General features: G+C 37.6%; 2 protein-coding genes across 12 annotated transcripts in view; both read left to right on the forward strand.

Annotated features, from left to right (window-relative positions):
* The window catches only part of DST (dystonin), a 284,904-nt gene that overhangs the window by 214,394 nt on the left and 42,762 nt on the right, over positions 1–27,748 (forward strand). For 9 of the 11 annotated variants that reach the window (XM_088053354.1, XM_005518112.2, XM_014263409.2 and 6 more), the window contains 15 exons: positions 5,390–5,551; positions 6,592–6,762; positions 8,064–8,230; positions 10,418–10,577; positions 10,836–11,162; positions 11,337–11,421; positions 12,569–12,810; positions 13,803–14,009; positions 17,645–17,764; positions 17,950–18,057; positions 19,794–20,012; positions 22,967–23,170; positions 26,048–26,279; positions 26,626–26,852; positions 27,514–27,636. In XM_088053354.1, the coding sequence (XP_087909480.1) occupies positions 5,390–5,551; positions 6,592–6,762; positions 8,064–8,230; positions 10,418–10,577; positions 10,836–11,162; positions 11,337–11,421; positions 12,569–12,810; positions 13,803–14,009; positions 17,645–17,764; positions 17,950–18,057; positions 19,794–20,012; positions 22,967–23,170; positions 26,048–26,279; positions 26,626–26,852; positions 27,514–27,636 (2,754 nt within the window). The remainder of the gene's footprint in view (positions 1–5,389; positions 5,552–6,591; positions 6,763–8,063; positions 8,231–10,417; positions 10,578–10,835; positions 11,163–11,336; positions 11,422–12,568; positions 12,811–13,802; positions 14,010–17,644; positions 17,765–17,949; positions 18,058–19,793; positions 20,013–22,966; positions 23,171–26,047; positions 26,280–26,625; positions 26,853–27,513; positions 27,637–27,748) is intronic. The other 2 variants (XM_088053348.1, XM_088053351.1) reach the window with 1 other exon arrangement.
* Positions 1,010–3,293, forward strand: LOC148184700 (uncharacterized). Its single transcript, XM_088053355.1, has one exon. It carries the CDS (start codon positions 1,971–1,973, stop codon positions 3,291–3,293), a length of 1,323 nt encoding a protein of 440 aa, XP_087909481.1. The 5' UTR covers positions 1,010–1,970.

Genomic DNA, 27,748 nt, shown 5'->3' on the forward strand with positions numbered 1-27,748 from the left:
GAATGCAGAGAGCTCCAGCTGGTTGTAGTGAACGCACTGTGTTAAGTTTCAGCACTAAGTGCCTTATGCTGTCCTTAAACTGGGATCTGAATTGTCCCTGTAACTGATGGCTGCTGTCACACCAGCAGCTGAGGTCGCTGGGGGTTTGGCTTCTACTGGAGCGGAGGTGCTTGGTCACGGCAGCTCCTCCTGTGCTGTTGGCAAATTACCTGCGAGTCTCCCCATCCCTTCCCCTCCGTGGTTAGGAGCTAGTCTTGAACTGTATTTAGAAGATGCCAATTTCCAAAACCGGAATCTTTGTCCTGATAGGCTGGTTTGGGGCTCCAATAAATCCCACTGGGAAATAAAAAAAAAAAAAAAAAAAAAAAAGTCTTTCAGATATAGTTAGGTTTTTTTTCCCAGTATTTTAATGTTTCTTTCAGTGGGAGCTGGGTTCTCCAGGAGTGGCTCCCCTGTCAGCCAACACCACCCTAAGCTCTTGCCTCAGAGCCGGTAACCAGACTGAAAATAATCAAAACTGGACTGAAAATCTCACTTTGCATGTCAGGTGGAGCAATGTTCGACTACTCCAGCAGCTAATCTAAACACTAGGCGAGTTTGGCGGATTTTTTTTTTATTTTTTTTTTTTCTTTAAAGTAATACAGAGGTAAAGTTTCGGCGTAACTTTGGAAAGGAAGGCTCTATTGAAGCGGTGTGTCGGGGAAGGTGCCGGCCGCTCCCCGCGCTCAGCAGCGGGCTGGGGCGGCAGTGATGTCACGGCCCCGCCGCCTGCCCTCGCCAGCGCCCTGCGCGGCACCGAGCGACAAGCCAAGGCGCGGGCGGCTGAGGAGATAAGGGGGCGGCGGGGAGGGCTGGAGGGAGGGGAGCCCCGGGGGGAGCCCCAGAGCGGCGCTGCGGGCGCGGGCGGGCCGGGAGCTGATGTTTGCTGAAGAGCGAAGCGGGGCGGTGCCGGCGGCTGGAGCGGGGCGAGCCGGGGCGCCGGGCGGGACGCGCCGGCGCTGCACGGCGGGGGTTTCCCTGCCTCCCTCCCTCGGCTCCTCGGCAGCTGCGCCTCAGAAATGAGGAGGAGGCGAGCGCAGCCCGCTAGCTGCAGCTTGTAGTCGGGACCTGCCGAATGTAAACCTGCCGTGCCTTCGGGGAACGCGCCACGCTCGCTCGGCTCTGCAGCTGCCTTAAAGATCTCTCCAGGATGGCATCGGGAGAATCGGTCTGAAACATTCGTCTTCCGACCGTCTGCTCAAAGGACGCGTTGGCTTGGCTGCTAGAAAGTGATGTTTTCCTGTGGGACTGGTGGAGGCACCACGAAAAAGCCTGTTACAAGAGGAGGATAAGCTGCCTTTCAGATCAAGGTTATTTATAGCTACTGCCAAAAAAGTAAAGGGCTGTTTTATTATTCTTACTGTTCTGGATTTAACTTATTTCCCCCCACACCCCAGGATTTTCTCCGTGCCTTGGTCAGGACCATACAACCATCCTGTGGATTTTGTCTTTTTAAGCTGCCACAGCATGTTTTATTTATAAAGGAGATGGGACCCTGCAAGCCAGCTAAATGGATTACAGTTAAGCAGTCATGTACAGAAGATAATGTACTGCCTTCTGTAACACTTGTCCATTTGAAGGCTTATTTGGGAGATACAGATTCTGACCTGGAGGAATAAATGAAGCCTTCCTCTGAATGTTTGACATATTTGGCTGCTGCTGGTTTCTGCTATAATTTGTTTTTCTGGGATATTGGGACATTTCTGTTACTTTCTTACTGAAGCACTTTATATTTCGGGGGGTGGGAAACTTCATATCCAGGTAAAGTAAAATTTTAAGAGATGCACTGATTATTAATGACCTCAGCCACTTCATATCTTATGATGTATATTTTTGTATCTATGCATCTTATGCTAAGGGCAAGTTTACTATTTCTTATGTTTGCCCTGAATCTGTGAAAACAGAGTTATACTTGTGTGAATACTTTCAACATGGGGAAGCCACTTAGCAGGCCAGATTGTCTACGTCAGAATCCTCCATGTGTTGGCAAAGGGGAAGAAGATGAAGATCTAAATATTGAAGACTGCTATGTTCCCCAGAGGTCTATCTATGACACTGTGCGGCTGAATGAACAGATTGACTCAGGCTCCAAGGGCAGCCTCTCTTCGAGGCATTTCACAGACCGGACCCTACCCTACAGTCACAGAACACTGGACATCAGTACTTTGTGCTCCAATGGTGCCCTTACTTCTTCCAGTGTTTTTGAGCTCCGAAGCCGTGAAGCTAACAAGTTAGATGAAAAAATGATCTTTGATGCTCTTAAACTGAACAGTGATATAATTCGGACAGCTGGGTTACCCAAAGCAAAGTCTCACACCGAAAAGAAGGAGCACAGACGATCGTGGAGAATGCTTGTTCCACCCAGCTTTCCAGATTACACTAATAGAAGTGAAAGCTCCTTTAATGAAACTGCTGATCTGTCAGAGGCAGCTACACTAGGCAAATGCGAATGGGGTACAAATTCTCTTACCTCGGAAGAGGATGATTCTGGTTTATGCAGCCCTCCAACAGAAAGGGAAGATAAACAAGACACACCATTAGCAGGGGAGCAAACTCAAATACAAAGTCTGTCTTCTGCAGAAGATATCCAAGTAGTAGGTCAGTTCAGACCACATATCCCAGCAATTTGCAGAGAGCAGCAAACCCCACTGCTTGCAAGCATGAGTGTCCCTGTCAAAGAAAACTGCAGACTGGCTTTGCATGACATTTTACCCTCTGGAAAAGTAAAACAAAGCAATGCCCAGACATGTGAGAGTGATCAGGAAGAGATGGAGGGGAAATGCTCTCACTTACAGGGTTTCAAAGAGAAAATTCTGACACATGAAGATCCCCTTCAAGGTGATGGAAGAAGTATTACCCCTGACAAAAGTGAAGTGGAAAATGCATATGAAGTTCATGAAAAAACTAAAATACGAGTCACAATGGTAGAGGAAGATTATATGGATGATGTATCTCCTCATGTAGATGTTTATTACACTAATGCTGCTGTAAATACTAGTGACTTGGATTTTGCAAAATATGAAATTTTATCTGATACAGAGGAATGCAGTGTAGCATGTACAGGCTCAAACGAAGTGGCATTTTCTGTTCGACAGTTTGATTTAGATAGTACTGTAAACTGCCCAAAAGTTTTCCCAGAGAGCAATAAAGGCAATATCTGGACTACTGGCATCCAAGACACCTTGGATACAGTCTGCAATGGCCTCTTGTCTAACAAGGTAATTAAAAAAAATAAAAAATCCATAGGTTTGTGAGATAATTATGTAATATCCGTAAAGATACTTGTTTAAAACTCGTAAGTTTTGCCATTATTGCAAAAACGTAACTTAAAAAAAAATATTAATTAGGCAGATGCAGTGATCAGTATCATTTGCATAGCGCACAAGGGGTGTCCAAAATAGGTGAAATAGTATGGGAAATGAACTGGGGGCAAAGTCGGGGGGTGATTATTACTCCGGCTGTTTTGAGCCGGGTTGTTGCCCAGCTGGTGCCTGTTACTCCGGACGTGGAATGCCTCCTCCGTGCCCGTGTTGGTGCCCGGTGTCTGCGCCGGCAATGCCATTCAAGGGCAGCTACCGCCCGTGTGCTCAGCCTGAGCAGCCTTACTCATCAAGGTGTAAGCAACAGTATCAGATGGCTGTGTTTTCCAAAGCAGGCAGATTAAAGGCTCACCGCCTCTTCTGAAAGATGCCTTTTGCATTTGCGTGCCAGAAGGCAGATCTGAAGTTACGGTAGTATTTTACAAGCACAGGATCTTGCAGTGCTTTGTGAGTGGTGGATGAGGTAAGAGGGTAAGGGAAGCTTTGTAATAAGGAAAGGGTGTTTGTCGGGTCTGTAATTTTTTTCTTCCCACTCTGGTTGAAATCTGAGATACTTCAAGCTTTGTTGCTAAGTTGTTCTGGTAAACTTTGGCCTCAGCAATAATTGTAATTTATTTTAAACTTCTCTCCAAAAAGAATGTGTGCATTTTTAAAGGGCAGATTATGGAGATCAGTCCCCTCTGTGGTAGGACGTTGTTCTCAAAAGATGAGACTTTATGGCACATAAAAGAAGAATTTGTTATTGATTCTGTGTTGAAATATTATTCTGCCTCCTCCTTACCCTACAGTCAAAAACACAAGCATTTTCCTTCTTCTAGGAGCAGCCAACTCATTGCATGCTCTCAGTTTTCATGTTGCCACAGTCTTAAGAGTTTTTAGGCTTTTTTTTTGTCTGTAGGAACAAGTCTCTTAGGGATGCTAAATTTATTTTACCTCTCATGTTTAGTGTATTTGCTGTAGCTTGTAGATTAACTTGTCAAGCTGGTGGAAGTGTGCTTAGCCACCTGAGGTCTGCCTCTTTAAAAGCAGTCACTTGCCACAGTGTGTTTGGTGCAAAAGAGGAGAGTTGCTGGTACATTCAGAGTGATCTCTGCTTTTCAGGATGCTGAGAAAGGTTGCTTTGAATGCACTAAGTGTACACCAAAACTGTTACTGAATGCTGCTATAGAAATTGAAGGATTTAGGGTCAAAAGTTGAGCATTCTTTAGCATTGTTTATTCATTGGTTATTTTTCACTGGCCTGTGTAATTAATTCAGGGGCTTCAGGCCATTTTCTGATCTCATTGACACTTGTGTCAGTGCAGCTTAATGCTGCTGAATACAAATGGAGATTTACATTACTGTTGCTAATGGTAATAATCTGGCTCTGAAAAAGCCTAAATACCTGCAAGAGTAAAATAAAGCAAACACAGAACTGCTCAAACTGCTGTTGGGCAGGGTCAAAGCCTTGGCAATTTGCAAGAGTATCCTTTGAATGAAAGCCCATTTTCCTGGGTGTCTGCCGGGATACTGTTTCAACAGCATCTGTAGTTCCTCTTCCTCATTTGTTAACATTGTAATCTCCTAAACCGATTTTAAAATATCTATTCCTTTGCTGTTTCTTTGACTTGAAACTTTGGCTTTGGTGCTAATTTGGAAAAAATACCCACCTATCTCTCTTGATCTGTGCCGTTCTTAGATTTTATAGACAGGTAATCAAAGAGATGAGTTTCTCCAGAAGTTTTATTTTTTTCACCTCCTAAAACTTCCACTACCTCTCCTTTTCTCTGTCCCTTTCCTTCCTAAGACTACTCATGGAAATGTATGTCATTTCCCCTTCTATGATGTATTGAATTTACTCTGTTTAGATTTAATCTATTCTGTTTAGATTTATTAATGCTTTTTTAGGAAGGTCCTAACAAGGAATGGCTTCCTTTCTTCTATACACCAGTTTTAAGCAATGTTTTTGTTGCATACTGTCATGTAAACACCAGATGCATTTTATGGCAGAAGTTACCATGTTTCATGTCTGTCTTGGGTTTCAACTGCAGGTATTCCAGAAAGAAGAAATTGAACCTTTGCAAGTCAAACAACAGGAAGTAAATTGGTTGGGTCAGGGCCTTATTCAGAGTGCTGCTAAAAGTACCAACACAGAAAACCTTGAACACGACCTTGAAGATGTCAACACCCGATGGAAGACTCTTAATAAGAAGGTTATTATCTTGTGTACTATCCTGCTTTTGTTGGGTTCTGCCTTTTGATTGTTTGCTCACTGATGTCTTTCCAAACACAGGAAATTAAATATTCAGTAAGAATATGAATTATATTTGCTTTACACAGTCACTTTTTTTGTAATTCTAAGGATAAGATTTATATTGCTAATAGCCAGAGGTATTGCTGCAATTTATAAGGTTTTGCCAAACTTTCCCTAGGTTTGTCTTTGGATTTTTATTCAAGAAAGCCTCATAGACTCATGAAATTGAGTTGGGGTTGGAAGGGGTCCCTGGAGATCCAGTTCCACTTTCAGTCATTGTTTGCCTGTTTTTCCACTTTGTTTTATTTGCTCATGCCCACACTGTTGTACCTGCACAGTGCACAGCGCAATGGTACAGCCCAGCTTTGTGTGACTGTGGAATGTTTCCTTTAGAGCACCTTAAGGATTGTATTGCTTGAGGCATCAGAAAGTACCACTTTGAAAAACCAGCTGTATTTCTGTGCTTTTTCAAGTCTTCCTTCAGCAGTAGCTGCTGTTGGAAAATGGAAAGGGTGGGGAGTAAAAATGGTGTTCATCCTCTTCTGCGCTCTTCCTGAAAGAGTGATGCAGCAGAACCAGAGACATCTGCAGTTCACATATTTGCCTTCTCCTTTCCTATTTGTCATTGATGACATTGATTATTGGGCCTTATTAAGAGCTGCTGCTTTGAGATCCTGGCTCATTCTTTCTGTAAGTAAAATAAAGACCATCTGAAATGCAAACATCCCATCAGTATATTTCATAACACTGTAGCTATATAAAGCAGGAGTAGCTTGTAAGGAATTACTACAGCAGGCTGATTTACTGGGAGGAAGTCTATTCTTTTCATTGGATGTCTCCAGCCCCAAGAGATTCATGCTAAATTGTGACATAGTGCTGTTATGAATAGTTACAAAAGCAAGAGTATTTATTAGCAATATTGACAGATGTTCTACAGATTTTGACTAATTATTTCACAGAAATAAAATGAATAGGTGAGATCCTCTGCTGTTTTTTCAGGTTGCTCAGCGTGCTGCACAATTGCAGGAAGCTCTCCTCCACTGTGGGAGATTTCAGGATGCCCTTGAATCTCTGCTTAGCTGGCTCATTGATACAGAAGATCTTGTGGCTAATCAGAAACCACCATCTGCTGAATTCAAAGTTGTCAAGGCCCAAATACAAGAACAGAAGGTAAGTGAAATGGTTTTAGAATCTCTCTGCATCCACTGGATCAGTGAGAATAAATTCTCAGTCTTTGGCAAAGCATAATATCTGTTCAAGAGTATTATAGTACACTGGGGTGTGCTGAGGTGTTTAAAGGAGCCATCTGTTCAAAACTCAAAACTTTGTCCAGGCTTGGGAGAAGTGCTCATCTTCCTGGATATAAGACAGAGTGATATTGTGCAATCTCAACTCTGGTTAGACTTATTGGCCTTATCTGGAAAGGATGTTAAAGATCCATTGGAAAAAGAGCATAAAATTCAGTATCTGGCCATTTGAAAGGTAGGAAACAAAACTTAGTAATTTTTCACTCTACCTGGTACTGTACTACCACGATAGGATTGCAGATTACAGACTTCAATACTTGGCTCTTGACTTTCATGTGATCATTGTTGGTAATTAGTTGGAATCCCATTGGGAAGTGGCCTGTGCTAATGTACGAACTCTATCAGTGTCATCAGCTTTGGCATATTTTAATAGTGGTTATATTAAAAAAAAGGTAATGTAGCTGATGAAACATACAATTCATGCAGTTAGACTGTGTGGTACACTGCCACCCAAGGATTTAATATAAAATTATGGGCAGTACAGGTTGTTGTCTTGGGATACTGCTGTGGCAAAATGTTAATGTTACCAAAGATACCTAGGGGATGGAGGAAGGGAGCATTGTAGACAGGGGCACATTTTATTCTTCACAGAGAAGTTAACGTGCTACACTAGATTGATGAACTCAGTTGTATCTCATATAAGTGATGGGTTGATTATACAATAGTTTTAGTATCTATTTTCCCATCCCTCTATGTATCCAAATTACCTCTGTGATGCCAAATCTGGAGGGGCATGCAGTTTGCTCATAAATGTTCCTATAAAATGTAACTTAGTTCTGAGTAGCTGCATTCCTTCAAGGGTGTTAGGGAGAACTTTTTCCTCTATGTGTTCACTTTTTGGGTTACCTCAGAGAAACCAGGGCTGTTGTTTGAGCTTCATGAACCTCCAGTGTTCTTAGGAAAACAGTTGAGAAACTAAAATGAGCCTGTGTTGGTCAGGGAAAGGGTTGTGAAGTGTGTGTTATGTGTGTCTCTTTGATTAGCTTTCTTCAAATTTTTATCACAATATAGGCATTGTGGTTTAGTTTTGGGGTTTTTTTTTTTGGTTTTTTGTTTGTTTTTGTTTTGTTTTGTTTTAATGGCTTTTCAAGAAATCTACTGTTGTTACATTTGCATTATTGCAATATTTCTTGATAACCTGGTGCTTGATTGCTTTCCCTATAGCTTCTCCAGAGGCTGCTGGATGACCGCAAGCCTACTGTGGAGGCAATCAAGCGCGAAGGGGAGAAAATTGCGGAGTCAGCAGAGCCTGCTGATAGAGTGAAAATCCTGAAACAGTTGAGTTTCCTGGATAGTCGATGGGATGCCTTGCTCAGTAAAGCTGAAACAAGGTACTTGAAATTCTTTCATGTCTTTGAAAAGTGCAGACATAGAGTGTGATAGATGTTGAGAAGCAGCATGTGGAACTCTATACTGTGAAGTATTATCATGCTTTTGATTGCATTATGTCTCAGTGTCTTGATGTACTGGGTCCTCCAAGGGAAAAGTGAAGAAAAGTGACCTGAGGGGAGACCAAAAGCTCTTCAAAAAATGTTTAGTCTAAGGTGTGATAATCTTCTAGGATTAACTACATATGCATCTTCTGAATATTTTATCTCTGTTAATTAATTAGAATGCAAATGTAGTCAGTCAAGAACCTGTTTTGCAATAGAATCAAGTGCAAATTTACATCTAACAAACAATAATGATATTCTGTTGGAACTTCGAAGTCCTGGACTGCTGCTACAAAGAAGGGACACTCAATTATTTCCTTTTTTTTTTTTTTTATATATATATATCATCTACACAATTTGTTTCTGCAACTTAGAAGTCATCATCAGTTGCAGGTGCATGCAAGGTGCTTAGTTTTCAAGGAAAAAAAAGGACCTTTAATGTATATAGATATATGTATTCTAGCATCACAGAAAACCCTATCTGTTAAATGACATTGAGGTCCACTTCAAGTTCCAATTGAAAAAAATCAAACAAAATCCATGCACACTGTACCTGTGTAAACACAGACTTACATTTATGAGTTGTTGTCAATGTATAAAATACCTGTAAAATTATTAACTGTAAAGTGTCTGGAGAAATCTGCGTGGAAAGGGTTACAGAACATGTTTACTGGGTGGAGATTTAAGAAGGACAGTCTTTTTTAGAGTAGAGAGAAGAGTGCATGAGATATAGCTTGGAAAAAGGCCTATAATTAAGAGCAAGAGAGGACTTGGAAAGCTGAAGAAAAATTTAAAGTGCACAGTGAAGCTTTACAGTGAAGAACAAATGGTTGTGTTGTTACTTAAAGTAGCATTGAACTCACCTCATCTCTGCTGTCTTCTATTCCTTCTGGTAGCCTCTCTTTAGCTGAACCTGTTTTGTTACCTCATAGTAATAATAGGATTATTTAATTAGTCAACCACTAATAGACCATTATTTCCTTTTTTTTTTTTTCCTTTTCCTTTTTTGTTTTCTTTTTCATTGAAGGAATCTGACTCATTAGCTGGGGTAAATGTTAATGTCATGTTTAATTTAATAATATCCTCCCAGTCTGGTGATATCTAATTACAAATGAAATTGCAGCTTTTTCCAAGCCATCCATTAGCTGCAAGCTTGTCTCCATTTTCCTTTGGCTGGTCTCTAGAAATGAAGAAGGAATTTGAGGGTGATTTTGTAAGCTATGTAGAGTACCCCACAGATTGTTCCATGGCTAAGTATGTCAAGTCTACCTTGTTTATAAGCCCTGGAAAGCACATATAAATATAGCTTTTATTTGGAACAAGATCCTCATTTGAAAGATGTTATTGTGGTGTTTTCACGTAGAACAAATCTCTCCTAAAAGTCTGATTGAATGACATTTGTTCAGCACTGCTTGTAGAGAAAACTTTGCTGTAATCGAGAGTCTTCTCTGACGTGTAATGATCTGAAACAGAAATGTTTTAGATACTGCTTTTCTGTTTTGGAGGTCAAGTCTCTGTGCTTTATTAATGTTGTCTCACTAACTTCATTGAGAGCTTTTATCCAGGACAAGAGATGCAAATTTAGTACCAAATAATTCAGTTGTCATCATTGAGAAAATGTTTAAAGGTATTTTACAACATTGACGAAGCATGACAGTGTAAAGCCTTTGCCTAACTTTAAAACATGTATAATAGTCAAGGGAATGTAACTTTATGCTTTAAGACAGCTGGAAACTTGAGAACAATCTTAACTGGGTATAAAACAATGTTTTGCTGAATTGAGTGCTAGATTATTTTTAGTAAAAAGTATATGAATAAAGTGATATTATTTTTATTTTCGAAACTGGTATATTAGCCAAATGCCTTGGAGGTGTTTGTTTGTGTTTAATTTTATTTGATTTCTACTTTACCTTCTTTTTCAGTAAGTATCATGGATATATGTTTAATTTGGTGACTAGTTCCTACAATGAGATTGAATTATTTCTGGGGTGTTTTTCAAAGGATTCAAGGCACTTCTTTCTTTATTATAAGTGTTTGACACTTACTTCACCACAAGAGGTAACCATTCCCTGGGTGTGTTGGTAGGAACCGTCAGCTGGAAGGCATCTCGGTGGTAGCACAGCAGTTCCACGAAGCTCTGGAGCCACTGGTGGAGTGGCTGACAACCACAGAGAAGAGGCTTGCAAATGCAGAACCTATTGGAACACAGGCCTCCAAACTGCAGCAGCAGATTTCTCAGCATAGAGTAAGATACAAACCACTCACTTGCTGTGGTTATTCTTTTTAGACGCTTCTGTAAAGCACGACACAACTGGCAAAGCTGTTGCACTGTACTCATTTTACCATACTGTTTCATTTTTTCCCCCCTGTAATTTAAGTTTTATATATTTATGTTGGCAATATGTCCTTTTTTGTTCAACTTTTATTTAGTTTCACTCAATTTTATTTTATGTTTTTCTGATTTTCTTTTCCATTATTCTTCATTATTTAAAATAAAATATAGGCCCTAGAAGATGATGTCCTAGCTCACAATAAGAGTTTACATCAGGCCATTAGCGCTGGCCAGTCTCTAAAGACTATGAGCTCCAGGGAAGATAAAGATATGGTGCAGGAAAAGCTAGATTCTGCTCAGGCACGATACATTGAAGTTCAAGAGAGGAGCAACAGCAGGTCTGAACTTCTCCAGCAAGCTTACAGCAATGCTCAGATTTTTGGGGAGGACGAAGTTGAATTGATGAACTGGCTGAATGAAATCCATGATAAACTGAACAAATTGTCAGTCCAAGATTGCAACACAGAATTGCTTGAGAAACAGCACTCTGAACTACTGGTATTTTGATTTCTGTTCATTTCTTATTTAATTCATGTTTTTATTTTGATTTATATTCCCATGCATCATTTATTTTCATTGATATATTTTGTTTAAAATGTCCGTATGCTTATTCTAAATAAAAATAATACATTTTTTTAGGTCTGTGCTAATGTAAATGACCTTTATTCATAGGATCTTCAAGAAGAGATTCTTCTTAGAAAACAAAATGTTGATTTGGCTATACAAAATGGCTTAGAGCTTCTCAAGCAAACAACAGGTGAGAACTTACATAAAACTATAATTTGTCATACTTTTTTTCTTGTAGGTGCCTAGGAAAATTAAAGTGAAACTTGTAAATATGGTTCATATTTACTGGTTAAAGCAATCATAGTTGTTTATTTTAATAAGGTTTAAGGTCAAGCCTGGGTTATGTTTTGGGGCCAATTTTACTTTTAATGTAAGTGAGCAAAAGGCCTTTTTTGCCTGTAGAGAATTTAGCCCTTGAATCCCTTTATTATTTTTAGTGGAAAATTATTTTAGTGAACCTGCATTCCATTCCTAATAGCGAGTTATGGACATTACTCATACTGGAGGGCTGTTTGGCAGTGGACACAATAAATTCCCTGCAGGCATCCACAGATGAACAAGATACTAGCCTACCTATTACTGCAAGGGAAAAGCTTCGGCCATGGGAACTAATACTGTGGGAAAAGTTGCATTCCAGTTCTATACAATGTGTTCCTTCTGTAGAACATCTGTCCAAATTTTCCAGTACTTGTAAAGTTCTTGAACCCTTTGACATATGTTTGTCCAGGGTGACATTATCCTCTTCTGTTCCAAACTTTGACATTACACATATTCTATGATGAAATCTGAACATTTCTAATATTGTGGCTTATAAATTTCAATGTATTGTTTTTCTTTTAGCCTTTTATGTTGTTTGAAATGGACAACGAGTGTGAACTGTGATGTCAAAATCTACTGTAATTGAAGGTCTAGTTAGTAATGTGTAGATTTTTTTTTTTTGTTCTTTACATTTTCAGTAACACTTTTATAACTTTTATTTGGCCTTTATAAGAAGTATTGTGAATTTAAGGGTGAATTTTTTATTTTATAAGAATATTTCTGTTTAAAATTGGATTTAACTCCTTACTTTGTAATAGTTTAGTAAAGCAGAAAAAAAGAAGGACTGATGCTGAACTGAGGTAAACTTCGTAGCTCTGTGGGCTTTAGAGATGGTAGGATAATTTACAGCAGTTGAGGATTGGTCTTGTCTTGTTTGGGTTATTTTATGTATTAAATATCGAGGTTTCTGTAATATGTGGAGTTTGGGAATTTAGGTTTTCTGTTGTTGTGGTTTTGTTTTGGTTTCTTTATTTTTAATATTTGTGATCATGGGAAATAACATTCCTTTAATATTTTAGGTGATGAAGTTGTAATTGTTCAAGATAAACTGGAAGGCATTAAAGCAAGATACAAAGACATTACAAAATTAAGTTCTGATGTATCCAAGACTTTAGAGCAGGCACTGCAGCTTGCAGGCCAACTGCACTCAACTCATGAGAAACTCTGCAAATGGCTTGATGAAGTAGAGATGGAGTTACTCTCATATGAAACACAGATACCAAAGGGTGAAGAATTAAGCCAAGTACAAGAAAGACAAAAAGTAGGTTTTAGAACCTGTGATATATTTACTGTTCTGTGATTCGGTGACATTTTGTGTTAATTTATGCTTGATATGAAGTAATTTTTTGAATAACTAGTTTTGCATCCAGATAATTTCACTAAATGTAACAGTACTTAAGAATCAAACTCTTTTTCCAGAGTCATCTGTTATAATCACTTATGAAATTAGGCTGAGTTTTGTTTTTAGCACAAGAGAAGCACAGCATTTTTGTTTCGTTCATGTAGTTACCTAAGACTGGGAAACTTCATAAACTATCAAACAAAGTTATTTTAGTTCTTTAGCTGTGGAATGGATAAAATCCTGTAAAATGCACTTTTAAACATATAAATACATGTTTAAAAGTGCATTTTAAACATATATTACTAATTTTATTTAACAAGGTTCATTTCAAAAGAAAAAATGTGTAAGCTGCGTGGTATGGAAAATGCTGAGGGTGGAAGCTTAAAAAAATTCTATTCAATTTCTTTAATAGATGGGGAGTTCTGTACAGGTAAAATCTCGTTCCTTTGTGTGAATATGTGCTTGAAATTTAATCCAGTCATTGCAGAAATCATTTGAATTCATCATATTTTGCTGTATTGCATGCTGATTTCCATTGCTGATGACTTCATTATGGAGTTGCAGTTCACAACCATCCATTAGTTTTATTTTCTTTGGATGCTTCATGAAGTACTAACAATTCTTAGAAAATTTTAAGATAGTCATACTGAATGGAGAAATATATTTAGGTTAGATTCTGTGGAAAATTCTCTGAAGAATCACCTACCTTTCTGTCAAACAACTTACAGTATTGAAAAGCTAATACAGTTTAGCTGAAAATAAGTATTCTAACTTAGCCCTTTGGTTTGTGTGGAAAACATTTCAGTTCTGGACTTGTGGATTAGTTTAAAGAACGAAAAAACTGAAAATTTTGTATGTTCTGTTCATATACTGCCACATTTAAATGGTTTGTTTAAAATGGCCTTTTACAGGAGCTGAAAAAAGAAGCAAAGAACAACAAAGGCTTAGTGGACACTCTGAATGAAGTTGGCAGTGCCTTCCTGGAGCTGGTGCCATGGAGGGCCAGAGAGGGGCTGGACAAGATGATAACAGAGGACAACGAACGTTACAGATTAGTGAGTGACACGATCTCTCAGAAGGTGGATGAGATTGATGCTGCCATCCTGAGATCCCAGCAGGTACTGAAAACTGTTCTTTGGAAAGTAACAGTCCCTGCAACATGTACTTGAACAAAAGCTGTCCTGTAATAATGTTGCCAAAAGTTTGTTATCCTTGAGCAGCAAAAAGCCCATTTGAATGAAATGGGACTCCAGCATTAAAATATGAATGCCAGAAATCTGTTAATCTGTACTCTGTTGTTGTTGTCTCCCTTTTTGTTGATGCAAACAGCAATATTTTAGCTAAAATTGCTGTTACTATCCTGTGGCTCCTTAAGTCAGAGTTTGCTTAAGAACTGAATGGCCCACATCTCTTGTGCATCATATTGTGTTAAGTAAAATATGCTCCAAGATCCTGAGCCACCTTTTCTGGATGTGGCACTGATATTGCTAGGTTGGCCACACCTTTTAGCACCAGTTGATTGTCCAGCTACTCTGCACATCAGAAAATTAAAAGCTAGATGGCTTTGTTCAAGCTGTAGTGGAGGATTTAAATAACACTTGCTTTTATTAGTATCAACAATACTTCTTGGGGCTCAAAACCCGAGTTATTTAATATGTGGAGGTTTCTATACATGCACAGAAGTATATAAGGATGCACTTTGAGAACTGGGCTCTAATTTTGTTACTAAGTAGTCTCATATTTAAGCCAGTTTATAAATGCAGTGTGGAAACACAGTTTTCCAGTTCAGGCATAAAAATATTAGTGGAGATTTCTCCTTTTGCTGTATAGTTCCCACAAACTGTTGTAACAGGACAAGGAGAAAGCATGGGTGATAATTTCAAAATTTGCTAAAAGCTGACTAAAAGGAAACAGGCAGTAATTCAGATTTTCTTCTAAGTGAGCCTAAAAATAACTACAGGTTTCTTTTTAAGGGGTTTGCCAATTATTTTCTTGACTTGTTAACCTAATCCTCAAAAATGAAGGGTGATTTTTATTTTCTTTTTTTTTTAAATGAGTGATAAGGTGAGATAGGAGATTATATATTGGCCCTCTTTCAGATTTTCTGAATTCCATGACTATGTTGCATCCTCTAGCATAAGCTGTGCAGTTTCAGGTCCAGGCATGAAAAGCCCAGAGCTGCTATTCCACTAGCTAATGTTGCAAGGGCCTGTTGCACTCTCATCCTGCATACCCCCAACCTCCACTTTGGCCAGCCCACATCATCACAATAAACTCCTATATGCTATGTCCTGTGATAAGTTTCAGGTGGCTTAATGTGCTTCCAGTAAAGGATAAGATACTTCCCATTTAGCTGTGCAAAATAAAAAGCATTTTTGGAGAAATTAGTGCTCTTTAAGTTTGCTCTGTGGCAACTTGTTGAAGTGCCTATAGTGTTAAGAAGTTTTGGGTGGAGGACAAAGCTGCTGAGAATACAAGGCTTTGGTAGGAGTAAGCTTGGGTTTTGTGCAAGATGTTCCTGGACCAAGGTGAGGAATGCAGCAAGAAACACAGATGATTAGGCAGAATAGCTTCACATTGTGAATGGAAGCTGGAAGAATAATAGACAAATGCAATGCCCAGGATTTTTAACTACCTGGGTAAAATGGTCTCAGGCTGATAATAGAGACAAATTCAGATGCATAGTTTAGTCATCATTTCTCAAGACTGAAAGCCTTGGTGGGGTCCTCTAGTGTGTAGAAACACAAGGTCATACTCTACTTTGGGCTTGTTCTTCACTCTAAAGCAGCCATAGAGTGCTTTAGAAATCATTCATGGAGAAAATCACAGCATCATCATATTCAGAAGTCAATCATTCCTGATCAGAAGAAAATGTACTGCAATGAACTATGCTTGGTTAAACTGGATGGGGATTAAGTAGACGATTTTATAGCAACTCAAAGTGTAGCCCAGGGCTCATAAGTAACTGCCATGTATAATGGGAAGAAAACATTTCAAATTTTGAATGCAGAGAGTGCCAATTTTATGCTTTTTATTCCTTATTTTTTTTTTAAGCATCACAAATTGGAAATCCTATACTTTCAGCAAATTGAATTTAGAGTTCTTCCCTTCCTCGATGCTATTTAACTTAGAAGTTTCAGTGCCATGCCTTGATTTTGTAATTTCCATTAACTATTTCCTCAGTATTACTTACATACCCATGAATATTTGGTATCAGGAAGTCACACTGCAGTTAGTTTGTACATCTAACACATTTGAAACCATCTTCTTAATTTCTGTCTTAAATAGATGGGCTTCTGAAAACATTGGTTGTGAACTGCAGTTTCTAAAGCCAGGGTTTAACTACCACGGGTGCATGTGCTTCATGCTAATGTTTACAGTACTGATTATTTCAGAACATACCTTTCTAGTAGGATGTCACAATATTTAGGATAAGTCTTACTTTCCGTTATTTTAAATGAGAAATGACATATAGTGAAAAATAATGTTCTGCCCTTTCATGTAACAAATGGATTATAAAAACTGTTTCTTTCATGTTGTGGGACTCATGATTAACCACCAAGAAAAGTCTGAGTTAGTGACTAAAGTCAGTTCCAGTTATATTAGGGAACAGGGCTGTTATGGACTACAGCCATAAAGGCACAGATCAACATATTTTAAAGGCAAGTGGGACTGACAGTGTTCAGAAGATTTCTAAGGAAAGTGTGGGCATCAACAACACAAATAGCAGGTTCTGACCTAAAACAACCTGACAGATTTTCACAATAACTCATGGCTATATAAAGGTTCAGTTAATTTTGGAGAGGGGGCAGAGTTTTAACAAATTCAGTAAATAAATTCTTAATAGGTTCTATAATGTGCATCTGATACATCCCATATAATATTTTTCCTATGGCTTAGGCTCAAAGCTGCCCTGATTGAGTATTGCAACGTGTGTGCTAAGATGCATGCCTATAAACTTGATCAGAAGAGAGAATGTATGATTTATTGTTTTTTAATTTGGTCTCACATTTCAGAAGACTTAGAATCCCACATTCTTCTTTTCATGCTTTTCTTTGCCGATTAGTAAGAAACAGGTCCTATCATTACATTAGTGCTTTCAGGAAATTTCTGAAACACTTAAATGTTGAATAATTGTAGTGAGAAATGAGTCCTTTTAGGAAAAGGACTGGCTGTATCCAAATGCTCAAAAAAAAAACCCTTTTGCATTTAATCTGTGGCCTAGATTTGGATGAAATTCTGCTCTAAATTTGGTGAGGTTTTTGCGCTAACTTAATTCAACTGTGATTGTTTTGCCTTGATCATTTAATACCAAAGCAGCTCTTCAGATTAGTAGGGTAACATCAAACAACTGTGTCTCAGGGTAATTGCAACACTAGCAGTGATAATAAACACAGAGATGCAAAAGTAGAATAAAATAAAAACAGGCAGTCCAGTTAAAACTCTGAGATTATAATCCTTTTTTATTTTGTTTCGACTGATAGAGAGCTGTAGGCTCTGGAAAGAAGTATTTGCTTCTGTTGCTTTGTCATGCTTATGAATTAAGCTGCTTGTATTACAATCCCTCAGAACCATTTTGGGCATTGTATTTCATTTATATAAAAAAACCTCAAATGGAAATTGAGCTGCTATCTTTCTAAAATCTTCTTTAAAATCTTCTTTTTTTGTTTAATCTTCTTTGAAATTTTTGAAACTGTTATTCTAATTTCATGTCTGTAGAACTGCTGAACTAATTCTTGGCTCCCTCACTTAGTTTGATCAAGCAGCTGATGCTGAATTTGCCTGGATTGCAGAAACAGAAAAGAAACTGATGTCTCTGGGTGATATTAGGCTTGAGCAAGACCAGACCACTGCTCAGCTGCAAGTTCAAAAGGTAAAAGAAATGCATTTCCAACTGTCATTTTAATTATTGGCCAGCACACTCTCCATCTAGAAAATGTACTGGCATGATTTAATTTTCAGTCCATCATAATTAATGCACTTCAAAACCAGTTTTTGCTCCAAATACTTTTTTTTTTCTTTAATTATTATTCTAACCAGTTTTTATTGTGTTTCAAGGCTTTTACCATGGAGATTTTAAGGCACAAAGATGCTATAGATGAACTTGTTAAATCCGGGGATAAGATTATGAAAACATGCACTGAAGAAGAGAAACAGATGATGAAGGTAAAGTGGTAGATATACAGACAATGTGTAAGTAGAAGGATTCCTATTGTGTCTTTTTAAAAATACTAATGAAGAAGCATTAATTACGGTCACTTCCTGTCAGAGGACTATAATGCTAGAGGAAATGCTGCTGCATATTGCTCTCCTTCCTTCAGGATGTTAAAAGAACAAACGCTGTGTACTTGCTTCTTTGCCTGACACTAATTTGGAGCCCCATTTATTATCTTCATCCATAGTAAATAGTGTTTTAGCCTACAGATGACTGAGTGAAGAGGTGTTAGTCATCTGGGTCGATGTGTGGAATCTGGCAGTTTATCTTCCGGAGTTCTTTTGGGTCAGTGATGCTCTGGGCGTAAGCATTTCTGTGCTGAATTCAATAGTTCTGTACCTCAGTGTGAATCTTTACTTTCATTTCTGCTGATTTCCATGCAGACTTTGCTTGCCAAGATTATTTCATCCTGTCATAGCCCATGAAAGGCATTCTTATGACTCCATGTATTGCACACAGACACAGAGAGCCCAATGTCAGGGCTGGAAACACGTAGGGATAGGTTTTCTAATGGGCATTTAGGAAGGATTAGTTGTGGGGTTGGGATTTTTTTGCTAAATTATGGTGAGGCTGGATATATTGTGTAGATTCAGTCCTTCCAGTCCATGAAAAACAATGCTTCAGTAATTTTATTCAATTCTGTAACTGTATGCAGGGTCTCTGAATAAATTTGATTTGCTCTTAAGCAAATTTAAAAGAGAGGAGATGTTCTGTCTTTGAAACTGTAGTCATAAGGCAGAGCAGTTTTGTGTGAGTCTCTACTAAATATTTTTATTTGTCAAAAATACTGTATATCTGCGTGTTAAGGTTATGTTCTGTCCTCTGGATAGCATCTCTATACTTAATTTACATGCAAGACATAATAAATGAAAGGATAGCTTGTTCTGCCAAAAACCAAAAAGCTTCTTCACATTCAATGTCTTGCTTATATGTAGTTTTTCCAAGGCTTGGATTTATGTGCATTGTCACGTATAATATTTCATAAACATGATAACATGGGCAGTTTTCCATAGGAAAAATATAGCTAGTATAGCAAGTTGATACTTTTGTTTATTATCACACGCCCAAATACATAAAATTTGTAATGTAATAAGCCTATAGTTCTATCACTATTAGCTATTTATTAATAGTAATACATTCTCATTAAGAAAGTATGCTAACCTGGAAAATAATGTTTCGTGGTTTCTGTTTCAAGTTTGTAAATGACAGTCACAACAGTACATACTATTATCTTGCCAGAGTGGAAAAGAAAACCCCACCAAAAAAAACCACCAAACCAAACTAAACATCCCAACAGATTTTGTGAATTGTTCATCTTGCTTTGATTCAGAAATACTGTGGAAAACTTTCTGCCAAGCATCACTGAAGATAAGTGTCTGCAGTAAGGAAGTTGAGCTAAGATCTGCAGTCAGATCATTTGCAGATTGACTATGAGCTCTATGAATAAAGTGTTATTTGTAAATACCAGTATTGTTAAATGTATTATAATTATTTTGCAAGTACTCTGCCAAATTCTGATCTCCCTCATTGATGATTCTGTCTACCTTAAAAAGTGATACTGTGGAAACATCAAAACTGAAATTCTATTCACTGTGAATTGGTGCTGTAATTATCAAAGAATGTTCGGAAATGAAGGTAAGAGACACATGGAAAAACATACTTTTAAAAAATTTATATTATTTTACAGAAAAAAATTGAAAGCCTCTTACAGAAGTACGATGCAGTCTGTCAGATGAACTCAGAGAGAAATCTCCAGCTGGAACGGGCTCAGTCCCTGGTTAACCAGTTCTGGGAGACTTATGAAGAGCTTTGGCCATGGTTAACTGAAACAGAAATGATCATCTCTCAGCTTCCTGCACCAGCCCTTGAATATGAAACATTAAAGCAACAACAAGAAGAACATAGGGTAAGCATTGTGCCAGTTTTGAAAAAGAAAGTGTTAAAAACCAGGAAGTATTTTGCATAGAATTGTGGAGTACTCTGCAAAATTCTTAAAACTGAGAGATACTCTTCTGTTGAAGAAAAAAAAATTAAAATAATAATACAGATTAATTTTCAGTTGTGCATGTAAGCAAGAGTCTCTGGGGAAGGCAGTAAGTGATGTATAAACATAAAAGAGGGCTAAAGGGTAATAATTGCCATTGTACTGAGAGAACTGAACACATAAATGTTATTAGTTAAGAAGTATATTTAAAAGTACACATTAATGTCAGTATTGGAGCAAACCAAAACAGAAACAGAAAGAACAGATATGGGATTTTGGAGCAAGAAACAAAAGGGGGGTACAGTCTGTGTGTACAGATATAGACATACGCTGATCTTATGTATGTATAAAAAATTTGGCTTTTGTTTTGTTGGCAATATTGAAACTAAACTTAGCTAAGGAAGATGAACAATTAGAGGGCCAAGAATTGATTGCTTGGGTACCAATCCCATAATAATTTATCATGTCAAGAATGTTTGCTGTGTAATAATTTAAATAAATAAATAATTCTTTCCCCTAGCATCACAAAATAGAGGTGACAGTGCTGGCCACTGTATGGGTCCTCTTTCATGGATATATAATTAGTTTGGATAAAAATGGAGGTGTTTCATAGGTGACTGCTAGTATCACATGGAATAAGATACATCCCACTAAGGTTAAAAACCTGTATGTTTTGGCAGATGCAAAACCTGTGTGGCCACTGGAGATACCTGTTTCTCCCTGCTAAGTATGGACTAACTAGTGTTTTTTTTTATTTTAGCTGCCTCAATTAAGTGACTCAAGTTAGATAGCATGAACCCTGGCTTCAAAGTCTTGTTTACTTTGAGACCAGCTAATGAAATGTACCACTCTTATGTACTGGTAAACACCAGGTTCACTCATTTGTCTTCCTATTATGTCCAGAATGAACAAACATGTTCTGTTAAGACTAGCTATATAACATAAGGTTTACAAACTACCTTGATTAGTCACTGTGAACCATATCATGCTTGCTTTACTTGCAGAATTGTTCCTCATGTACTTTAATCATGCTGCTTCTATGAGAAGCCTTTCAGATGAGCTTCTATTTTTGCATTTTCCTCTGGCTATGCCATTAGCTGAGATTTGTTTGTTAAATAGAAGTTTAATGTCAGGCACTTTTAACATGTAATCTACTCTGAAACACTTGTTTGATAGAATTGTTTACCCAATAGTAGATCATGGAGAAGACCAAATCATTTGTTGTTCCAGTAAAAAGAAGAATAAGAAAAAAAAGTAGGTCTCAATGTGAATGAGAACCTAATGTTTCTGTTCTGATGTATTTACTGATGACTATCTTTGTTCCAAGTTGTGGAATTCAGAGAGTTGATTCTATGTGAGTAACATGCAGTTAGTTTGGTTTGAAATGAGCTGTTGGCAGAGTATTAGCATAAGGTTTAGACCCAGAAATGTGCACTCTTGTGGCCTTGTGTCAAGTTATCTCTTTGTGCTCAAAAGTAAACTACAGAAAATTTTTTTCTAAAAATTCTCGAACTGGTCTTATGATCTCCTTTTTGTCCTCTAAGCTAATCAACATTATTTTTCTTGTCTGGTGGCAAGGTGTACAAATTGAGTTATATTCACAGTAACTGGTTAGAGATGGGGGTGAGTTATTTTCATTTCTGTTTTGTCATTGGGGGACTGAAGAGTTGTGCCACTGTCTTCCCAGTCTCCTCAACGTCTCCTTTTCTGGGGAGGAGCAAGGAAGAAAGCCAGCATCTGGATTCCTTTTTAGGGGAAGGACCATAGTTGAAGAGAGGAGCACTTATTTACACTGAGACTGATATAGATTCTTTTCTGGGTCTTCATTAGTTTAAACAAATTCTCAGCTGAGAGGAGCAGTACATGCACCTCTCATATTCCTGTACTGGAGCTATTGGATAGAAATGCATAGAGTTCACAGCCTTGAGGGGGACAGTGCCTCACAAGAAGGGGACTTTTCTGAAAAGAGAGAGATGAGATGAGCAAGTAAATAAAATGAAGGAAGGATGGGGCTACTCACACAAAGCAAACCCTTTCCCTTTTGTCAGTTCTATGAGTGCAAGCAAAAAAATCTGAAATCCTTATACAGCTTGGAAGACACCTTGTGACACTTCACTTCCACAAGCCCCTGCACAGTCTTCAGCACAGTTTTCGCTTCTGGGAGAAGGAATAGACAGATAAGATCAAATATAATTCACTTATTAATTAGTTGTTAAACATTGTGTAAGTTTTATAATAGCGCTGTTATAAAGACAGAGGGGGGTCTTGTGGCCAGAAAGGGAGACAGATAAACAAGGCTGATAGGCCTCACCCTTGCTTGTTGTTGATCACCCTTGCTGTTGTTTTGCCCTTTTCACTGATTTCTTCGACCCTCCCTTGTGCGGGTTTCCTCTTCTTAAATCAAGGATAATTTGAATTAGTTTTCTTGCAATGCTGGTATCTCTTTCTGTGATGTTCTTCAATGAAAGGCTTTGCAGCAAGTGACCAATATCAACATGAAAAGTATATATGTGGTGGTGTTACACCCATGTCTGGAATATCGTTGCCCTTTCTGTCATTATAGGTACTAAATATGATGGGCAATGTCTGTTGTTAGCATCATATGCATAATTAGCATCTTATATTTTGCTTATAATCATATGTCCTACCGAAGTGTTTCCAGTATGTCTCTAGTTCTGATGTTTTATGCCTGGATACTTCTGTGTTGGAATGGGAATGGTCACTGGCAAAGCAGTCATTAACTTCATTTCTGCTTTACACTAAGACGAAAGGTATTTGTTTGGAATTTCTTGCCAGCTGGATGTGTTGGAAGTGTGGACAGTTGTAATGTGGTGGTGCAAGCATAAGAAACTGATAAGTTGTTTCATTTGTTATAGCAACTGCGTGAGCTGATTGCTGAGCACAAGCCTCATATAGATAAGATGAACAAAACTGGGCCTCAGTTGCTGGAGCTGAGCCCAGGAGAAGGCTTTTCTATCCAAGAGAAATATGTGGCAGCTGACACCCTTTACAGTAAAATTAAGGAAGATGTCAAAAAGCGAGCACTGGCACTGGATGAAGCCATTTCTCAGTGTACCCAGGTATCAATTAAGGTTTAAAGTATAATTGGGTTCATTCAATGGAAAAATACACATTGTCATCTTTCATGGATATATCAAGATTAAACGACTGTTTCATATGGATTTTTCAACCTAATGGTCTGTGAATGTTCATATCACTGCTAATGGTATTGATTTTTCTCTGTCTTAAGGGGTTATAATTTTATATACTGGTCAGTATTATGACTTTACAGACATTGAAAAATGTTACAGCTTCTTAATTTTGAAGTAAAAATTCTAGTGGTCTAAAAATGTGGGATTTGATTTTCACTTTTGTTTTCTCTTACTGGTCTGTTACTAGCTGATGCTTCATTTGTAAACAAATAACACTTTTGATCAATTAACTTGGGTATAGTTATTTCTAGGAATGAGCAGCTGTAGTTAACAGAGTTAGCAATAGAACTAGTGGGTATTTTAGCAGTGGTAGTGGCATTGGCTCTTTGCTGCAGACTCCAAAGAACATAATGTGCTGAAACTATTACAGAAAAGTATTATCAGGAAACTTAGATTCACAAAATGTCATCAGCATAAAATTCAGGTCAAGTCCACAAAAGCTGCATATTCTAGCTTCATCAGCCTAGGAAATGAACTTCAGTAGAGAATTGTCAAATGTTGTGTTCTAGCAAATGTTAAATATAGGGTTAGTTGCCATTAAATTTACAAAGAAATTATTTTTCTCAACCCCAGATTCAGAAAAGAACTCAGTAAAACCTTGTACATTAACCCATACAAAAACCTGAATAAAAATTCTTTGTTCTATACTGCTGCTTTTATAGGAAATTCCTTTTTTTTTCCTCTGGAAAAAAAAATTTCACTGGAAATTAAGTGCTATATTCTGTTTAGGTCTTAAATACTAAATAAAGAAATACACCTTGAAGACCTTACCAATTCTACATTCAAAGTAATTTTTGTCATGTCATTATAATTAATGTCATATTCCTAGCCCCTGCAGCTGAGTTTAAGAATGTGAGGCAAAACTAAATGACATCAGAAATCATCCTGCTTTTGAACTGGTTATAGACATTATATATTATATATTATATATGTATATATATATTTAATGTATAAACTTTCAGTCATTCTAAACACCTTTCTTATTCACACCTCTGAAATATGCCAGATTGCTTAGATCTTTTCCATAAATGCTTAGTCCTCCCCATATCGGTGGAGCTGCCAGTTTGAAAAATCAAGATATTTACTTAGAATTAGAGTCCCTGTTTTGTATGTGATAGACATCAACGTGTTGGACCAGCTAAGTACAAAAAGCAAGAATTAGAAATGCATTCTTTGCTAACACCTAGAACATAATCAGATGTTGAGAAATTATGGAATTATTTATGCAATACTTTATGGTTCATTTCATATACCTAAATGTATATGCAGATGGCAAACCAAAACATTCTAATGCCCACAGAATATAATTTTATATAATCTTTTTTTATGAAGATATGTGAATATATATTATCAGATTTCTGTACTATGATGTCTATGTCAATGTTTGTCTAGACAGTCCTTGAAGAGTAATTATTTAACTCTTCAGGTTTGAAATTATATTAAATTGCACTGGGTATCAAAGGAAGGACATAATGTAGGAAGCTGCAATGAGAGGTTGTAATTACTTGTATTTTCTTCCTTTTAAGTTCTAAAACACTTTGTTCTGTTTGTTAAAGTTGAGTAAAAAGAGACCCACTGAATACACTGACAACTTAAAAATGTAATATATGTCCTAAAATTAGACCCAAATATTGCCAAATTAATTTCAGTTTTTATGACTTTTATAAGGTTTTGTTGCTACATTCAATTTCTCAGAAGTCTCAAATGTGGGAAGGCTACACATTTTATTGGCTTGTATGATATTCACACTTCTAACAAAAACATTGACGCCCATAATATTAGTCACAGAGTCAGATTTGAAGTGGCTTGTATGGTGGGAAAAAGTAATTATATTTATATTGCCTGTGTATATTCTTTCCTTTGAAGAGAAAGGATGTAGCTATTTGTTCACATAAGGTAATCTTGTTTTGCTGTGTTTTTTCTAGTATCTTTTCCAAATGTTCTCGGGAGTGCTTTTTTGTAGATCCTGGAGAGTCATTAAATGCACCCACGATTTTAGCGATTTCTTTAACTTGAAAGGGGCATGGTGGTGCGAGATATTTAGGAACCTCTATGAATCCAAAAGCTTAAGTTAGCAAAGACTAAATTTGGACCTATCCTAAAGGCTGAACCACTTTAACATAGCTGTAATTGAGTTTCTGAGCACCTGCCTGGGCTCAGCCAAACTTGGAAGGATAGAGTATGTACACTGCTGTGTGCTTTTAGTTGCAGAAAGTAACGCACCTTTAGTGCACTAGTGAGCACCGCTTGGCCACTAACAAATGTCTTTTTGTGTGACCTTACATATACAGCCTTAATCTGAGGTTGGATATCAGTATGTTTCTCCTAACAGGAAAATGTGTATTTTTAATAGTAAGGTACCTTTTTAAAATGATGGAAGTCAGAAAGCCGTGGCTCTCTAAAGCTACAAACTACATGAGTTTCACAGGGCTAAGTGTAAGTGCTTCTGCCGTATGTATAGTAACCTCAGAGGGAGTGTCCTAGATCTGGACCCAAACTTAACAGAAAAATTCTTGAATTTGAGAGAACCTACCATTTTGCAGGGTTATTTTTGTAATTTAGATATTAGAAGAGCCTAGAGGGAGGTATTGCAGTTTGTACATACATATGTGTATAGAGATGTAAAGTATCTTTTTCCAAGATAATTTCAGATGGCATTTTTTAGTTTATTGTTTTTGGGTTTTTTAGGTTTTATTTTATTCTAATCTGTCTGCCATTTCCTTCTGTCCTCTACCACCTTCCTAGTTTCATGACAAGATAGATCCAACTCTTGAGAGTCTGAAACGCATAGTTGAACGTCTGAGGCAGCCACCTTCCATCTCAGCAGAGGTTGAGAAGATAAAAGAGCAGATCAGTGAGAATAAGAATGTGTCAGTGGATCTGGAAAAGCTTCAGCCCGTGTATGAGACACTTAAACAGAGAGGGGAGGAAATGATTGCTCGCTCAGAAGGCGCTGATAAGGATATGTCTGCTAAAGGTAATAGACTGAGAAAACTTTCATGTAGTGGAAATGAAGTAAGCTGCGGCATATAAAATTCTTCATTTCTGATGACCTCTAATCTGGAATATATTCTCCTGAGAAGCTGCTTAAGATTTTTAAAAACAAAGCATTTGTTTAAAATAATTCATTGTGGATATGACTTTTATTTTATTTTAAAGGCCATTGTGTTTGTTTCCACTTAACATTATAAAGAGTTCTGCAAAGAAATATTTTAGAATCTAAGTTTTAAAATGTACCCATATGTTTCTGCTGTAGAGCTGTAGAGAGATTTATGACCAAGAATTGTTTGCCAAGGTAGTAATCTAGTTCCTTTGTTGTTCAGCTGTTCAAGATAAACTAGACCGAATGGTCCTAATTTGGGAAGACATCCAGACCTTGACTGAGGAAAGAGAGGCCAAACTGTTGGATGTAATGGAATTAGCTGAAAAGTTTTGGTGTGATCATATGGCTCTTGTAGCTACTATTAAAGATACTCAGGACTTCATTCGAGAACTGGAGGGACCTGGAGTTGACCCATCTGTAGTCAAGCAACAGCAAGAAGCTGCAGAGGTCAGTAGAAAGTATTTTCTTGGTTTGAAGTACTTTATTTACAGTATGCAGATGAGAATGTATTATTTTGGAAAGACTAGGAGGGATGATTGTGTTGAAATGTACAATAATGGTATCTCAAGAGTCTACAGTTAATAACACGTATCAGTGCTTAACTGCAATGAGCATGCAACGTGTGCTTTTCATTACATTTCCTTATTTGTTTGTAAATATGTATATAATAACCATCTCACTGAGACTTTCAGAAGTTATACATACTTGAGATTCCTCAAGTAGTATGTAACATCTAAATGAAAGGTGGACAAATGTATTATCCTCTAAGCCTGTAATTATTTATACTGATAGTTAAATGTTTGAAGGTTGAATGATAACCTCTGACAAAGAATGCACTCTGATTAAAGAAATCTAATTTAAAACTTCCTGTTTGTTTTTTCCATCTCATGCAAAATGGTATCATAAACCATTGTTACAATTTAGATTGATGTCAGCTGATTTCATCTGATGCTGCAAAGGGATGCTTATTTTTTAAGCATCCAGTTGTAAGTCCAAGTGACTAGAAAGAAAACAAAGGCGGAATCCTGCTGTGTTCTATCTTGAAAGCAAGTTGTGCGTAGGTTATTAAATTTAGTATTGGCATTGTTGGCTTTTTTTCTCCTTGTAGGCTGCTAAAGAAGAAATTGATGGACTACAAGAAGAACTAGAAGCAGTTGTGAGCCTTGGCTCTGAGCTGAGAGCTGCTTGTGGAGAGCCTGACAAACCTATTGTCAACAAGAGTATAGATGAGGTATGGGAAATGGAGATGTTTAGGTCTGCAATGCGATAACTTGCTCTGCTGAAATTGGTATATTCCCCACGACCCTAACAAATTTTGAAAATAAAAATTTTGTGACAAAAGT

The sequence above is a fragment of the Pseudopodoces humilis genome, chromosome 3 (assembly GCF_049639895.1).
Source record: "Pseudopodoces humilis isolate 2021_Gansu_Grassland_sample_001 chromosome 3, ASM4963989v1, whole genome shotgun sequence".
Classification (NCBI taxonomy): Eukaryota; Metazoa; Chordata; class Aves; order Passeriformes; family Paridae; genus Pseudopodoces; species Pseudopodoces humilis.